The sequence below is a fragment of the Cetorhinus maximus genome, chromosome 4 (genome assembly GCF_964194155.1).
Source record: "Cetorhinus maximus chromosome 4, sCetMax3.hap1.1, whole genome shotgun sequence".
NCBI lineage: Eukaryota > Metazoa > Chordata > Chondrichthyes > Lamniformes > Cetorhinidae > Cetorhinus > Cetorhinus maximus.
In genome coordinates, this window is record NC_135882.1 from 127679394 (window position 1) to 127696817 (window position 17424).

A 17424-nucleotide genomic window follows, 5' to 3' on the forward strand; every position below is an offset into this window, starting at 1 on the left:
AATTAATTCACATTTGTTAAAGTGACTGTTAATGTTGTCCTGGATTATCATACCTAAAAGATTTCCCACCACTGAGGATAAACTGTAGTTGCTGGGCTGATCCATACACCCTATTTGAACAAGGGAATAACATTTGCAATTTTCCAGTCCTCTGGCACCACCCTATAACTGAGGAGGATTGGAAGATTATTGCAAGTGCCTCTGCAATTTCCACCTTTACTTCCCTCAGTATCCTTAGATGCATCTAATCCATTCCTAGTGACTTATCAATTTGTGTCAAACCTTTTTATACTTCCTCTTTATCAATTCTCAACCCATCCAGTGTCTCAAATGCCTTCTCTTTCATGCCTTCTGCTTCTATGTGTAAATCCCCCCTTTTTTTTCTAACTTGTTCTTGGGATGTGAGCGTCGTTGGCAATGTCAGCATTTATTGTCCATCCCTAATTGCCCTTGAGTAGGTGGTTGCAAGCCACCTACAACTGAATCGCTTGCTAGGCCTTTTGCACTATTACTAACCCAGCCTATATTAGGATAATTTAAATCCTCCATTATAACTACTCTATATTTTTGCACCTCTTTGTATTTTCCTTGCAAATTCATTCTCCTTTGTCTTTCCACTTTTTACGTGCCTACGTGTCCTGCCAGAGCAAGGGAAGAGTGTCAGTAACTGTGGTGCAGTGGTTCTCATGGTTGAATAACTGGCTATGCGATGTGCATGTGCGTGTGAGGGTGAGGTGAAGCTGTAAATGAAAAACAGAAAGTGCTGGAAAAACTCGGCAGGTCTGACAGCATCAGTGGAGAGAGAAACAGAGTTAATGTTTTGAGCCCACTATGACTCTGAAGAAGAATCTTACTATTTTTATTTCAGATCTCCAGCAACTGCAGTATTTTGCTTTTATTGTAGTGAAGCTGAATGTTGGGCATGAGTCATGATTAATAAAAATTGTTGGTAGCTGTGTGATGGAAGTATGGTGCATTGAAAAGTGTGTGAGGCTAGCAGTGCAGTTGGTAAGACATGACATTTACATTCACTGATCTTGACCACTCATGTGTGGTCATTGAGCTTGAGCAGCACTGCATCCAGGTACTCGAGACTTGACTCCTGGCATTGACCACCATGGATATCTGGTCCCACTGTCTTTGTAAAGTTTGTCTGGGGGGCCTCCTTGCCCCTTATGGATAGATGACAATCTTTCCTCCTCTCCCCATCCTCCACCGAGGTATCCAATGCAGTGCCAGAGAATCTTGGAACGTGCTATCTCCCCATTGCAACATTAGTCACTCTTCTTGCAGGTCAGGCACTCTTCCCCAGCTAGTTCTAGCATCTGATTCAACCAAAATGCACTTACCCTTTAAGGCTATATATGATGCTAGCCTCTCACAAATATGGGCACATTGGCTGATCAAAGCAATCATGTGCATTAACAGACAGCACAAACTTGACATGGTCTCTGTAATGGAGGCAGTGTAAATGGATTAATCGTGCAATGAGATACCTGTTTTAAGAGGCTATCACATTTTGCCCTATAAAGAAACTGGCATCTAAGACCTGAGACACTAATTTGTAAACTTCTAAGAAACTCACCTCTGGAAAAACTGAGATACTTAAATACTAAGATTACGCGCAGAGAAACACTATGAGGAGAATTTTCTCCCCATTGGGGGGTGCTGAGCGGGAGCAGGCACAGGCGGGCGCTGCCATTTTACGTGGGTGGGCCAATTAAGGCCCACCCAGCGTCATGTGCACCAGGAAGCGCTGAGCGCTCCCTGTGCGGGCAGGGGGGAGTAGGCTGAGTCAGGGCCTGCGCTCTTTTGCGCTCATGCACGCGAAAGAGTGCAGAAATCTCCCTGAGACATGGAGCTGCCTCGGAGTTTAATTTCATTTTTCAAAATTTAAATTTAAAAAAATATTTCAGACATGTTCCTTCATGTGACAGTGTCACATGAGCTAGGACATGCCAATGAATTTTAATTTAAAAAAATTATTGGATTTCTAAATCCTTCATGAAACCTCATCCCGCCCGTAGATGAGGTTTCATGATAAATGCGAAGGCCACCTGGGCTCTTCGCATGCCCACCAACCTTAAGTTTGGATGGGCAGCTCCGTTAATTGTTAGTTAAAAGGCCATACCAGGCCTTTGACAGTTCGGTGGGCACGCAGCCGACTCCGGTGCGTGCCTGCCGAACTGAAAATCGGAATGCCGCCTGGTGATGTCGGGACGCACGTTCGAAGTCACCGCACGTCATTTTACCTGTCGGTGAGCAGGGCCCGCCCCTGCACGCCAACCCGAAGATTCTGGCCTATAATTCTTTCATTTCCCCTTTATCCAGTAAAGGAAATTGTCAAGCCTTTGCATTACTGCTGTGTTCCTGGCCATTTTGAAATGTCAGCAGGATTCTGAGGAAGAATGTGGCATATATTTTCTGGTGTTCATTTTGAACTAGGATGGCTTTTCACATTCAGTGTAGCTTGTACCTCATTAGATTTGACAGGCATACAAAATAGTGAACTCCATCATCTCTGTTCCAGCTTCAACAATAACAATTTTTTTTAATTCATTCACGGGATGTGGGCTTCGCTGGCTGGGCCAGCATTTATTGCCCATCCCAAGTTGCCCTTGAGAAGGTGGCGGTGAGCTGCCTGCTTGAACTGCGGCAGTCCATCTGGTGTAGGTACACCCACAGTGCTGTTAGGAAGGGAGTTCCAGGATTTTGACCCAGCGACAGTGAAGGAACGGTGATATATTTCCAAGTCGGGATGATGAGTGACTTGGAGGGGAACTTCCAGGTGGTGGTGTTCCCATCTACCTGCTCCCCTTGTCCTAGATGGTAGTAGTCGTGGGTTTGGAAGGTGCTGTCGAAGAAGCCTTGGTGAATTCCTGCAGTGTATCTTGCTGCAGTGTGTCAATGGTGGAGGGAGTGAATGTTTGTTGATGTGGTACAAATCAAGCAGGCTGCTTTGTCCTGGACGGTGTCAAGCTTCTTGAGTGTTTTGGGAGCTGCACTCACCCTGGCAAGTGGGGAGTATTCCATCACACTCCTGACTTGTGCCTTGTAGATGATGGACAGGCTTTGGGGAGTCAGGAGGTGAGTTACCCGCCACAGGATTCCCAGCCTCTGACCTGCTCTTGTAACCACAGTATTTATATGGCTGGTCCAGTTCAGTTTCTGGTCAATGGTAACCCCCAGGATGTTGATAGTGGGGGAATCAATGATGGTAATGCCATTGAACGTCAGTGGCACAAATGTTACTCGCCACTTGCCAGCCCAAGCCTGGATATTGTCCAGGTCTTGCTGAATTTGGACATGGACTGCTTCAGCTTTGCATTTATATAGTGTCTTTAGCAAAGTAAAACATCCTAGTGTGCTTCAAAGGAACATTATGAAACAAAATTTGAGCCACACAAGAAGGTAGTAGGACAGATGACAAAAGCTTGGCCAAAGAGGGAGGTTTTAAGAAGGTTGAGAGGCAAAGAGCTTTAGGTAGTGTATTCCAGAGCTTCGGACCTAGGCAGCTGAAGGTACTACTGCCAATGGAGGAGTTACTAAAATCACGGATGCGCACGCGGACCTGATGTAAAACTCTGTTGCCCATATCCTAACTCATACCAATCCTGGTCGCTCATCTTCCTTGTGCTTGCCGACCTAATTTGGCTTTCGGTCCAGCAAAGCCTCAGATTGAAATTTCTCATCCTTGTGTTCAAATCCCTCCATGTTCTCACTCCGCCGTATCTTGATAACCCCCTAAAGCTCTCCAAAAGCTCAGCATTCCTCCAATTCTGACATCTAGCACATTCTTCGCTCCTTTTGCTGACCAGGTACTGATTTTCATCTTCAATGTATTGCCATCTCTGCCCTACCTCTGCCACCCATCCTTCCCCTCTGAAACTCTCCTCCTAAATCACTTCCATTTTACGCCCTTAATTCTTGCTTTCAATTGGTTTCTCGAACTTTTTTCTGTCATTTCCTTTCAGCCTCATTCCCTGATTCTATCTTGCTATACTTCCCTCACAATTGGTATCTATGGGCAGAATATTACGCTCGGCATGCGGGCACGCGCCAGACATGCCCGAATGTAAAATGACACGCGATGATGTCGGGCGTGCGAGCCGACGTCATTGCACAGTCTCGCAATATTTTGTTCAGCGGGCACGCGCTGGAGTGGGCTGCACGCCTGCTGATAGTTAAAAGGCCTATTAAGGCCATTAACAATCTAACTAAATTCAAATTTATGCTGCCCGTCCAACCTAACAGTTGGCGGCAAGCGAAAGGGCCAAGCGGCCTTTACATTTTTTAGAAAACCTCATCCACGAGCGGGATGAGGTTTCCTAAAGCAAATAAACATTAAATAAAAACTTATTTTTGATTTAAAAACATGTCCCAACTCATGTGACAGAGTCACATGAGGAGACATGTTTTATTAAATTTTTATTCCCTTCATTTTATTTTACACAGCGCTTCAATCTCCCTGAGGCAGCTCCATGCCCCATGGAGATTGAAACGCTCTTTCTCGCGCATGCGCGAACTGCACGTTAGGCCCGGCTCCCCCTCCTCCCCCCTGCCTGCACAGCCAGGGCTCGGCACTGCTGCTCTACATCCACGAAGGGCGGGCCTTAATTGGCCCACTTGCCTGAAATCGCGGTGCGGAGCCAATCGCGGGCGGCTTTCCAGCCACCCCCGCCAAGGGCAAAATCCTGCGCAATGTTTTTTCTTCACATAACAACATTGTATGGTATTTTCCCAATGTAAATTGTGTAATAATGTACATCTGAAATTGAGATTTGTGTATAGGACTTTTGGTAGCAAAGCTAATATTGCTGTTTCCTCCTCCCCTAGATGTTTTCATATCTCCTGATGTGTGCATCTACTTTTGCCTTTATAATGATGTGGGAGATTAGTCACTATGTATTATTTGTCCAAGCCTTCAGTGTTTTCCTGTTGGATTGCCTGGACCTAATTCAAAGCCGCAAGGTATGTGGAAAATAGAACATAAATTCTCATTAGGGGAGAAAGAGTGGACAAAGACCAAATTAAGTTAATTGGAGCTGATCACATTTTGACCATGTCATATTTTGGTAGCGGTGGTGGTCAAGGTTAAGTCATTGCAAATTGTTACAAATGTATTGAAGGAAAATCTTGTGTTTGTGGAATGTGCTTGGTGATAACCATGCTTGCACTCTGATTTTCTATCATGATATTCCTATAGTTGATGTAGAAGTTGGCAGTAAAAAGTAGCTGAATCAAACTGATTGATTGATTGTGCTACACTGACTCAGAACTGCATCCCAAAAGGTGTTAATATTGCTGGACTATGAAACAGAAGGCTAAAATGATGGACATTGATTTCTCTACAATCAGTCTGGATCATTAATGCAAGCCTTTGAAAGATTTAAGTCTGTAAACTAATATGGAAAAGTATTCCTTCAAATAGAACAAGCTACATTCATAAGGCTGTCTCTCTGATTCTTACTAATTATCTTTGGAAAGCAGGTGGCAGAAAGCAAAATACATGTTTTTTAATAAATTATAAAACCAGTGCAGTACACAATAATTATTTTCGTCATCTGCCTGATCACAAATTTAAAAATGTACTGAACACAATAACAAGTCATTTAAATTTCTGTGTTCTGTGTGTGTCGTTTTTTTTTGTTCTTTTATTTTGCTGTAGGAATGATGTTGCAGTTGTGAAATGGTTAAGGGTTATCCTTGTTTTCTCTTGCAGGTGACTGATATATACAGGATGTATCTAGTATGCCTTGTACTGGGATATTTTATACAGTTCAGAAATTCTGCCTTGCTGGCTTCCCCGTTGCTAAGCTTCATTTGTGGCTCGCATCTTGCAAAGTACATTCAGGTAGCAGAATATGGCTTTGAAGCTTCATCATTTAGTTTTAATATTTTGAGCAGAGCTGTCTTCATATTGGCCGATTTAATAAAAACAAAATATCACAAAAAAATCAACTATGTTGCTCTTGATGCATTGGTCCGATTTTTCATCCTCAAGGTGGGAATCGCAAGTTGGACCATTTTCCAATGTCACTATCTCGCCACCTGCCTGGCAGTGCCCACCCACGCTATTTTCATGGCAGGGTGGCAGGTGCGGGCTAGAGTCAGGGCCACTGCCTCTGGAAGCAGGCCCGAGGCAGGAATGGAGATTCCTGCTAAGGCAGGCAGGTTAGAAGGCTTGCCTCCGTTCACTGTGATTTCGGCCTAGTCCTGTACATGAGTGTTAGGCACCATAGCCCTCTTCCCCTCCTCGCCCAACCCCATTCCCGTTGCATATTCACCCAGTATAGACAGAACTCATGATCCCTATAGTATCATTGGAAAGTTTTTAAGATGCTCATTAAACTGTCAAAATAAACATATATCCATTTTAAAAAATTATTCAAAAACATAAACCTTTTAGAAGCTCATAAAGCTGCCAATTCAAACAAAGATCACAGTACCCTTGACAGCTCTATCAACAACTCTACTGAGCTGAATCCATTGGTGAGGTTTGGAGCACAGCCAAGTATTTATAATGAGAGTCCATTGCACAACTGTGGCAGCAAAACCTTAATACATTAAACATAGTGGAACAACTGAGCTGTTAATCAAGGAACTGAACCATCTGTTCCGTTGCTTCAAAGGCTGATTAGGTGACTGGGCTGTCAATCAAGTAAGTCAGCAATCTGTCCAACCATTTCAAAAGCTGAACAGATGGCTTCTTGGTCAATCAATGTAAAAATATAATCACAAGACACAACTGATGCATTGGAATCTGAATCTCAGTACTGTTGAATGCAGCAAATTACTTTATCCACTGGATAAATCAATGCACCTGAAGACTTTTGGCTTTCATAATGCTAGTCAATCTCCTTTTCTAAACCAAGCCCTATCATCAATCACTGCATATAAAAGCTACAACATCTAATCAATGGCTTTTGAACTTACCCATGAAAAGCTTCCCAACTCCAGACTAGGGCTTCCCAATGGTTCATGACACCTATGAGGTGCCGTGAACCACAACAGCTACCAACACAGGCCAGACTCCATGAAACTAGTAGGGGGGGGTCCAAAATGCCCAAACCACCCCCCCCACTCCTCCACTTCACCCCAGCAATACAGTAGGCAAGGGCAGAATTGAAGCTTGCTCCCTGCACCCTTATCCTACACCCTTAAAATTGCTAAATGATGGGAATGGGGGACGGAATTTTGCAATTGGATCTCACCTGCCATTTTATATTCCGCTCAACTCCATTCTGATGTGGCAGAGGCATGAAAATCAGCCCAGTATTTTGAATATGTTTGACAATTGAAGCAGTTAACTTTCTTTATGAAGTAGAATTAGTTTAAAATGCCCTGGGGTGTGACACAACTCTTAATACTGATTAATTTCCCCTTTTCTTTAACAGCAAAACCTTAAAAAAGGCCACTTTGTAGCAAGGCTGATGAAATTGTTGCTTCATTTCTACTTGGTTTTCACAGTTTCAGTCACTTTAAATCTTGTAATTAAGGTAAGAATGATCTCTAACAGTTCAGTATGTATTTTTTGTCATTATTATTTAGCACTGAGATTAATTACTCTTTATTTCAGTGACACAGTGGGCCGAGCAGCCTATTGTTGCCCCTAAGTCCTATGTTCCTAACGGCATGCCCTTCTTACAGATAAAGGCCAGGATTTTCCCCTCAGCAATTTGGGGGCGGGGCCTGCTCGCCAAAGGGAAAATGATGTGGGATGACGTCGGGAGGAACCCCCGATATCAACCCGGTCCATTTAAACCTTCAGGAAGGCAGGCGGACAGCGAAATCAGCTGTCCTCCCGCCGACCTGTCAATGGCCAATTAAGGCCATTGACAGGATAATTAACCTTGTTAAAGACCCTGCTTGTCCAAGCTTAAGGCTGGCAGGCAGGCCAGGAGCCCCAGCGGGCTCCAGATTATTCATGAAACTTCATCCACTGGCGGGATGAAGTTTCATGTCCGTTTTTTAAAAATTTAATAAACTTTGTGTTTCTTATTAACATGTCACATCTCGTGTGACATTGTCACATGAGAGGGACATGTTAATAATTTTAATATTTATCTATTTTTAGAGTTTACTTACCTCTCACGAATCTCCCCGAGACAGGACTTTGCCTCAGGGAGCAGTGCGCTCTTTCGCGCGCATGCGTGAAAGAGTGCACTTTGACAGATGGGGAATCCCTCCACCCCCCGCACAGGAAGCGCATAGTGCTTCCTGTCGGGAAGGCCACTGGGCGGGCCTCAATTGGCCGGCCCACTCAAAATGGCGGCCGGCCCTGTTTCAGCGGCGGAGTTCGGCTGTCTGCCCGCCGCCGAGCCGGTTGGGCCCGCCTGCCATCTGAGGGCAAAATTCTGCCCAAAGAGTTTTTGTTAATTTGCATGGTAAGCTTTATGAGAAATCTTGTTTCAAATATCTGGAATAAGCTTTATTTAAAAATGAATCCTTCACTATTGCACAATGTTATGTTTCTTTACACATTACATTTCTAAACTTTAAAAAAAATTTGGATTTCCCTGTCTCACATTTTCTCTTGTGTCCTGAAGATGTGTGGTCCATTTATTATGACATTGACCTTCATCGAAAGAGCCATTATTTATTTGTGAAGCTAGACAATGAGTGTTGGTATTCAGTTAAGCCTAGTCCTGTGCTCATTAAATATGCCTGCATTTGTACCTTCCAGGAAGTATGGCTAAATAGCAGTCAGGGCTGTCTTTTTTTTGCCCTCCCTAAATCACTGCAATGAGGCCAATTGCATCATCCCCAAACTTATCCTGGCTCACATCATCTCCCTCCATTTTCATTATGTCATTCTCATTTTAACAGCCAACGCCCCATTCATTTTTTTTTGAAGCCTCAAGGTGGCATCCGAGAGTTTGAAAGTTTTTCTGTTCTGTGGAATGTTAACATGTTGCTGACTCTTGTGTTTGAGAGTATCTGAGTGCGGTTTTAAGTGATTTCACACCCTATTTAAAACTTGCTGAAAGAAAGTTTGGTTGCATCCCTGGACTTGACTGTACACAATTAATTTATTTTATAAACTGCATGGGTTAAACGGAAGATCTAGTTTTGATTCACACAAGGATCATCTTGGCATTGTGCTAGAATAAAAATATTGGTTAACTATCTTTGTGCTCTCTACACTAAGACCAATTGTAATGACCCTGCTGCTCCTACCCTGACTGAGATCTTGGCTTTTTTGTACCTTTTCCGCTTATTGCTGGAGCAAGGTTTCATTTACTTGAATACTGTGTCCATTTTTCCTGGGTGGGCTGAGATGGTAAGCACTTATAGGCCATTTCCACCATGCTGGGCATCTCAGCCAAGCCCAATCCCATCCTAATCCAATGTTTAAATTTACAGACTTTCCAGTAGGAGGTCAATGGACCATAATCATGAATAGAAATGCTGTCTGATTTTAGTTTCTATAGCTCAAGAGCACCAAGAGCCAGTCATAACAACCCAAATGGTTTCCAGCCAAGATCAACTAACTGAACACAAACGAGAAATTGAATCCTGGATTTCTAGCCTGTACGGCTCAGTATTTTGCTGTGCAATGATTAATAGGCAAACTTCTACTTGAACTATTTTTCATCACCAAATACTTACTTTTTTCAGTTTGTATTTGCAATTCTGTGATGCTTCAACAATTTTTACTTACCATTTACTTGTTTCATTTCATATTTTGCAACACAGTGATGCTTTGAATTTTAAAACATTGGGTTGTTCCCCATTGTGTTGGTCATAGAAACAATGTAAGGGAGATTATTATTTATTAAGAGATTGTCTCATTCACCAGAAAACTGAGTGCTTAAGATACGAGAATGTTTCTGAGTGTAATTTCTGGCAAAAATTAGTGATATAAGGAAACAAATCTATTTCAGAATGATGGAGCAAGAAGTTATCATACGAACCTCTGCTTCAGTTGGATTATATACTACTCCCAGTTAATGGGATCTGTTTTCGGAAGACAAATATCTATGTAACTGGTATACTTCCTTGAACCCATAACATATGAATGAAAACTGCAGCACATTAAACTAATATTATAATCTATGATATTCCACCTGCCCGGCTGCATTTTGCAGGTGATGTCCCTGTGGTTTCATGGGAGTGGAGTAACCATTAAATTTGATTGTACACTTATCCTTTTACACTGCAGCCCTGCCTTGGGTGTCTTGGTGGGAACCACACACTTTACAAGAGCATATAAATGCTAGAAAATTAATTTAAAGATAATTAAAGCCAGTTGAAGTAAATTGGTAGGTAATTTCTCCATCAAATGCAAAGCAGATACTGTGTCTGTCTTATAATCTTGGTCTTTTTTTTGTAGTTGTTTGTTTGCCACTATGACTGTGACTGTAAGCTTGGAATTCACAATTTCTGTTCATTTAAATATTCACAGAAAATGGTCCCCCAAGAAGAAAATGAGCATATATTAAAGTTTTTTGAAGCAAAATTTGACTTGAATACTACAAGGTATGTTTGTGCCTTTTACTTTTCAAGGATTTTTTTTGGAACAATATTTTGGTGCTGCAGAATAGATTCGGTAAGCTTCAAATCGAGCTTCAACCGTTTGAGTACTGATACTAATTTGTTTCTTTGCGCTTCAAAGTAGACCAGAGAACACTTGACATAAATTAGTTGGTCTTAGTCAATGTGCTGGTGGAGATGCTACGGTTGGCCTCACTGTTCTGTTCAGGAGGGTAAAGTTGGTAAGGGCTCCCATTCCTGACTGCTATCCAGCATCTCTGCTGTGAACATTTTGATGTGTATGTTGTTCAAAGATACCCTTCTGCTTGGCCATGATGCGCCTACAGTTGAATAGCCTGCCAACATTCATTGTCAATGTTGATAATGGTAAAGAGTCAGTTGTGCAGGAATTAGAACTAGCACCTATTAAAAATAATACCAGAAAAATAGGAATGTAGAGGACAGCAAAAGGCCTTCTTTAGACCATCTGGCCAGTGCCAAAACAACAACTCAATATATTCATAGTGGGAGGCAAAAATAGGCAGAGGCAAGAATCCATATTATTAACGATATGTGGTTGATCATTCCAAAATAGGTAGTGCTTTTTGTTTTGTTTTGGATTTCCAGCATCTGTAGTTTTTTGCTTTTATCTTATCTCGATATAATGTTTATATGTTCTATAACAGGGCTACCTAAAGCCAGAATATGTAACCCATCTTGAGAAACCCCCAAATGTTTGTAAAATATGCTCTTGCAAAAAATCAATGCAATTTAAAGAATCAAGGGAAAAGTCAGTTAAAGAATCAGCTCAAATGGGTTATGTTATGGCTTAACATGACCTGCCAAAAAATGGCACATTGCCTTAGAAGGCATTCATATTAATGTGCAGCCACCAACCAGTAAACTAAAGATCTATCAGCCCCCAGAAGAATCTGAAATACATGCTACCGCATATTGAAAGACCACCTGCATTTGTACCCTTCAAATAAAAAGAGAAAATCTCAGGTAGTCCTCCCACTCCACCACTGCCTGTCCCTGTCCCTGTTCCAGTCAGGGACCCACCCCTCCATGCTTAGGGACAATCGGCAACCAAACCCCACATCATCCTTGCCCTATCCACTGTAGAAAATTCTCACTTTAGTGTTCTTCTTATAGGGATTGTGCATTTTTGATATCATAGGTAGCATAAAAAGTGAACGGAACAGAAATTGTCCCCCAAAATACCCATCCCTTTTCTCTAAGCAGAAACAATTATTGAAATAATCACTAATGTAACAGTGCTAAAATATTAAGGATAATTAGAGTTGGTCTCTGTGTACATGTATATTAGCAGAATTTTGGCCTCTTGTGTAACTTAACATGCATGCTGTGCTGTGATTATATTTATTGTATTGTAATGAGTGTTTTGGATAGAAATCTGGACTTGCACACAAATCTTTTTTCCTAGTTGAAATGTTGGTTTATTTCTTTAGTGATTTTTTAAAAATTTTATGTTTAAATTATATTTTTTATTGGGATATGTGGATAGTGCAGTACTGTAGTAAAGCCTTCCTGAAGTTGAGAATTTTAGATCACTAAAATGAGCAGGCAAGATCAGCAGTAAGGCCTACTCCTGTTGTTGCGTTCCTTACTGTTCCAGTAATGTGCATTTTTTTTCTTTTTTAACTTAGAGACTTCAACACAAATTTGCTGCTCTGTCAGGAAACCTTCCAGACCCCATCACCGGAATTCTTTATCCGACTAACTCAGACCTGTCTGCTCCCATTCTGTATGTCTGTGTTGCTTATCTGCCTTTTCTCAACTTTGGAAGTAGTTTCCAGGAAGTTTCGGTAAGGAAGGAAGTAAAGGCAATCGTCTAGGTGTATCACTGTGTGCATACAAAACATTTAGCTCAAATTCTAAAGAAATACCCCGCAAGAAATAAATATCGTGGTCTCCCAGTGCACTTCCATTAAATTTTATATGCATAAAATCATTTTAGAAGATGTTTCATGCGGCTGAAGGATTAATTTAGTAAATAGAATGAGCAGTGAATGGGAAAGAGTGAGTAATACAAGAATCATTCAACTGGATGCTAAGACAACGTACCTCATAACTTGTTTGATGAACGTTATGCTCATTAATTTGAGAGATGCTAGGGCTGAGCAATGGAAGTTTAGCATTTCAGACGTTTTGGCCAGGATTTTGCCCTCGTCGGGTGGGCTCGGCGGAGGTGGGCGGGAGCGGTCGGGAAGCCGACTGCCACCTGCAATCGGGTCCTAACTGTGATTTCACACTGGCAGGCCAATCAAGCTAAGAATTCTGGCCTTTGTTTTCGTGTCAAGTATTCCCAGATATTGCTCTCCAGATCTGTCTTTGGAAACGCTTTACGTGCAAGAAGTTCTAGCAAGGAATGCCCAAGGCAGCTATGCAGTCTGGTGCATTTCTTTAATAGAAAATTCAAAGTCCAGTAATGTTTTGTTTCACTAACTAATCATAGGATGGATCTGTGCCCTCACCCATTGATGCTTAGAAACTGTGACAAAGCTCAAGAACTTTGGGAGGTTTGCATTTGCTGAATTAGTGGGAAGAATTTTCCCGTCAGTGTGCGGAGGATGGGGGGGGGCACGGGACCCACTCGCCGACGCTTAAAATGACGCGAAATGGACCGACGTCATCCTGTGTCATTTGCATTTTGAGTTCGGCGGGGGCACAGCCAAGCCAGCTGTGCGCCCGCTGACCTGTCAACAGCCTATTGAGGTAATTGAAAAATCAATTAAAGCAATTAGTGGACCTGCACGTCCAACCTTAAGGTTGATGGGCAGGTTGGGAGCGCTGGCGGCCACCTGAAAAAGCATGAAACCTCATCCATGGGCAGGATGAGGTTTCATGACTGAATTAAAAAATTGAGATTAACTTAAAGTTATGTCCATGTCCCAACTCATGTGACATTGTCACGTGAGAGGACATGGATGGTTAATGAAATTTTCCAAAGATTAATTTTTTCCCTTTGGGAACCGATCTCCCTGAGGCAGCACTTAGTCCCTGTACTTAGAAATGTACTTCCGCATTTGCCATTCCCCCGCCCACACAGGGAGCGCATCGCGCTTCCGTGCAGATGTCACGCTGGGCAGGCCTTAATTGGCCTGCCCACGGAAAATGGCGGCGTGCCCACCAATTGGGGGCGCCGACTGTAGGGCCGCCCATCCATGCCCACTCCCGCACTCCCCCCCCCAACTCCCCGATGGGGAAAATTTTGCCCAGTGTTTCATTTCAGATGGTTGCAGCTGGAGGGCTGATATCTTCAACAGTGAATTGAAGCATTCGGTCACTGTGGCAATGTTGTCAACCAGTTGAGGCAGGGCTTAATGATGTTTAAAATTCACTGTTACTAATATTGCCAGCTCTGAATGGCTCATTATAGCACTGTATTAATCTTTGGATTAAATTTTGTTAGATTTAATCTACAATTGTAACCTTTGGTAAAAATAGAGCATTTATTCTGCATGAATATTTGAAAGGCTGCTAAGGGAGAAAAATTCCACCACGCGATATCTGTTTTAGCCCAAGGCAATAACTTCTAGTGAAGCCAATCTATTATTAATCAATTTGAAATAAGATTAAATCATCGCTGTACAAATACTTCACAGTATTTATATTCTTTATATTTATCAACTATACAATAGCAACCTGCTGATGGTCAACATTGGTAGTTTCAAGCTTCCATACCTCATATAACTTGTTCTGTGTTTTTATCTACTCTAACTAGGGGGCTCAATAGTACATTTTTAAATCAAGCTTTTCTAATGTAAGTGTGAGAATATGTTTGCATACACCATCATAATTTTTAATTAATTCTCAGGATGTGGACATCATTGACAGGGCCGCATGTAATGCACATCTTCAATTATATTGACAAAGTAGTTGAGGGCCTTCTTGAACCACGGCCCCACAATGGAAAAGGGAAAAAGGACTTTCACAACCACCAGACACCTCATAATGCTTTATAGCAATGAAGTGCTTTTGAAGAATAGTCACTGTTGTTATGTAGGAAATGCATCAGCCACAGTTTATTCATTCTTTTACAGGATGTGGCCATCGCAGGCTAGGTCAGCATTTGTTGGCCTTTCTTAATTGCCCCTGAGAAGTTGGTGGTGAGTCGTCGCCTTGAACCACTGCAGTACATGTGGGTGAAGGAACACTCACAGGTACTGTTAGAAAGGGTGTTCCAGGATTTTGATCCAACGACAGTGAAGGAACAGCAATATGGTTCCAAGTCCGGATGAAATGTGACTTGGAGGAGAACTTGCAGGTGGTGGTATTTCCATGCACCTGCTGTACTTGTTCCTCGAGGCGGTAGAGGTTGTGGGTTTGGAAGGTGCTGTCGAAGGAGCCTTGGTGAGTTGCTACAGTGCATCTTGTATATAGTACACACACGCTGTCACTGTGCTTCGGCAGTGGAGGGAGTGAATGTGATGGATAGGGTGCCGATTAAGCAGGCTGCTTTGTCCTCGATATTGCTGAATATCTTTGAGTGTTGTTGGACCACACTCACCCAGGCAATTGGAGAATATTCCAACACACTCGTGGCTTATACCTTGTGGATGATGGACCGGCTTTGGGAGTCAGGAGGTGAATTACTTCCTGCAGAATTCCCAGCCTCTGACCTGCTTTTGTAGTCACAGCATTTATATGGGTAGCAGAGCGAGGTTTCTGATGAGTGTTAACCTCCAGGATGCTGATGGTGAGGGACTCACTGATGGCAATGCCATTGAATGTGAAGGGGCGATGGTTGGATTCTTTCATTGGAAATGATCATTGCCTGACACATGTTTGGCACGAATTTTGCTTGCCCCCTATCAACTGAAGCCTGAATGTTGTCCAGGTCTTGCTGCACATGGGCATGGACTGCTTCAGTATCTGAGGAGTTGCGGATGGTATTTAACATTATGCAATCATCCGTGAACATATCCGCTTCTGACCTTGTGATGCAGGGAAGGTCATTGAGGAAGCAGCTGAAGATGGTTGGGCCTAGGACACTACCCTGAGGAACTCCTGCATTGATGCCCTGAAGATAAGATGGTTGGCCTCCAACAATCACAACCATCTTCTTTTGTGCTAGGTACAACTCCAACCAGTAGAGAGATTTCCCCCAGTTCTCATTGACTCCAATTTTGCACAGACTCCTTGACGTCACACTTGGTAAAAATACTGCCTTGATGTCAAGGGCAGTCACTGTCACCTGACCTCTTGAGTTCAATTCTTTTGGCCATGTTTGGACCAAAGTCGCAATGAGATCAGCAGCCCAGTGGCCCTGGTGAAATCGAAACTGAGCATTGGCGAGCAGGTTATTACTGAGTAAGTGCCGCTTGATAGCACTGTTGACGACATCTTCCATCATTTTTGCTGATAATCGAGAGTAGACTGATGAGTCGGTAATTGGCCAGATTGGATTTGTCCTGCTTTTTGTAGACGGGACATACCTGGGTAATTTTCCACTTGGTCAGGTAAATGGCAGTGTTGTAGTTGTACTGGAACAGCTTGGCTGGCGGGTTCTGGAGCACAAGGCTTCAGCACTACTAGATGATGTTAGGACTCTCAGACTTTCCTCTATCCAGTGCCATCAGTGATTGCACACATCAAGCTCCCTCAAGCAGAAATGTGGTGAAGATTTTTTTGTTTTTATGATGTTGGTAGAGGGATAAATATTGCCCAGGACACCAAAGATAATTTCCTCGCCCTTCTTCAAAACAGTGCCATCGGATCTTTTATGTCCAGTTGAGGGGGAAAACAGGGATCTGTTTAGTATCTCACCTGAAAAACAGCACCTCCAGCAGTGCAGCTGACCCTCAGTGCTGCACTCGAGTGTCGGCCTAGATTTTTGTGCTCAAGTCCTGTAGTAAGACTTAAACCCAAACCCTTCTGACTCAGAGTGCCGCCAACTGAACCACAGCTGTCAAATGCTGTTCTTGTTATTCTTTGTAGTGGATTAATAGAACTAAATGGCTTCCTCAGCCACTTCAAAGGGCATATAAGAGTTAACCACATTGGCGTTGGACTGGAGTCACTTTTGGCCCCGCCGGATAAGGATGACAGGTTTCTTTCCCTCAAGGATAGCAGTGAACTAATTGGGTTTTTACGACAATCCAACAGCTGCATGGGGCTGAATTTTTACATCTCACTGAGGTGTGCTGAAAAATACCTGTACCGGCCAGCTTGCTAGTTTCCCTACCTCATTTCTGGTGCTGGCCATGTTTGTTGAACGTATTCTGGACTGGCAGTGCTACCCACCACAAAGAGGCAGGAAGCCAATTGGGCTCCTTAAGAGCCTTATTAACCATGGATTTTCCAGTTCCCTGAATGTGATTGAGTGCAGTTAAGTTCCTGGAGACGTGCGCCCAAAGGCAAGCCAGGGCTTGGGGTTGGGGAGCAGCGCTTCAGACAGAGCTAGAGGCCCACCATGCCTGGGTGTGGGTGCATCCAAAGGCAGACCTGTAGAGGGATTGCCCCCCTCCCACAATGGTGGCCTGGCTGCTTTTTCTGTTTATTTAAACTTTTAAAATTTGGTGAGAGGGTGCCTCCACGTTGAAGTGCCCTCTCAGCACCTACCCTTTGCTACACCCTGCCAATCTTTTCAAGCTGGAAGGCCTCTGATTGACCCTCCAGCTTTGAGAGCCCATCTGCCACCTTTAATTCTACAGGGAACTTGTCTCCATGCCAATTAAGGGGGCATACTGATCAAAATTCCAAAGAACGCCTATTCCCCCACAACCCCAACCCACCCAAGTATGGTTTCAGGACCCGGTAACAGTCCTGACTCCAGTTTCCCACCCCCTAAGTGAAAATTCAACCCATAGTCATTTTGTTGACACCAACTCTTTGGGGAGAATTTTCTCCCCGTTAGGCAGGCTGGTCAGGAGCGGATGCGGTGCCGATTGCTGCCCACAATCGGCTGCGCGCCGCCATTTT

General features: G+C 43.2%; 1 protein-coding gene across 4 annotated transcripts in view; it reads left to right on the plus strand.

Annotated features, from left to right (window-relative positions):
- Positions 1-17424, plus strand: part of LOC144679881 (putative C-mannosyltransferase DPY19L4) — a 97204-nt gene that overhangs the window by 47048 nt on the left and 32732 nt on the right. For all 4 annotated transcript variants that reach the window (XM_078540784.1, XM_078540782.1, XM_078540785.1 and 1 more), the window contains exons 8-12: positions 4837-4971; positions 5723-5854; positions 7398-7499; positions 10409-10482; positions 12147-12305. In XM_078540784.1, coding sequence (XP_078396910.1) covers positions 4837-4971; positions 5723-5854; positions 7398-7499; positions 10409-10482; positions 12147-12305 — 602 coding nt within the window. The remainder of the gene's footprint in view (positions 1-4836; positions 4972-5722; positions 5855-7397; positions 7500-10408; positions 10483-12146; positions 12306-17424) is intronic.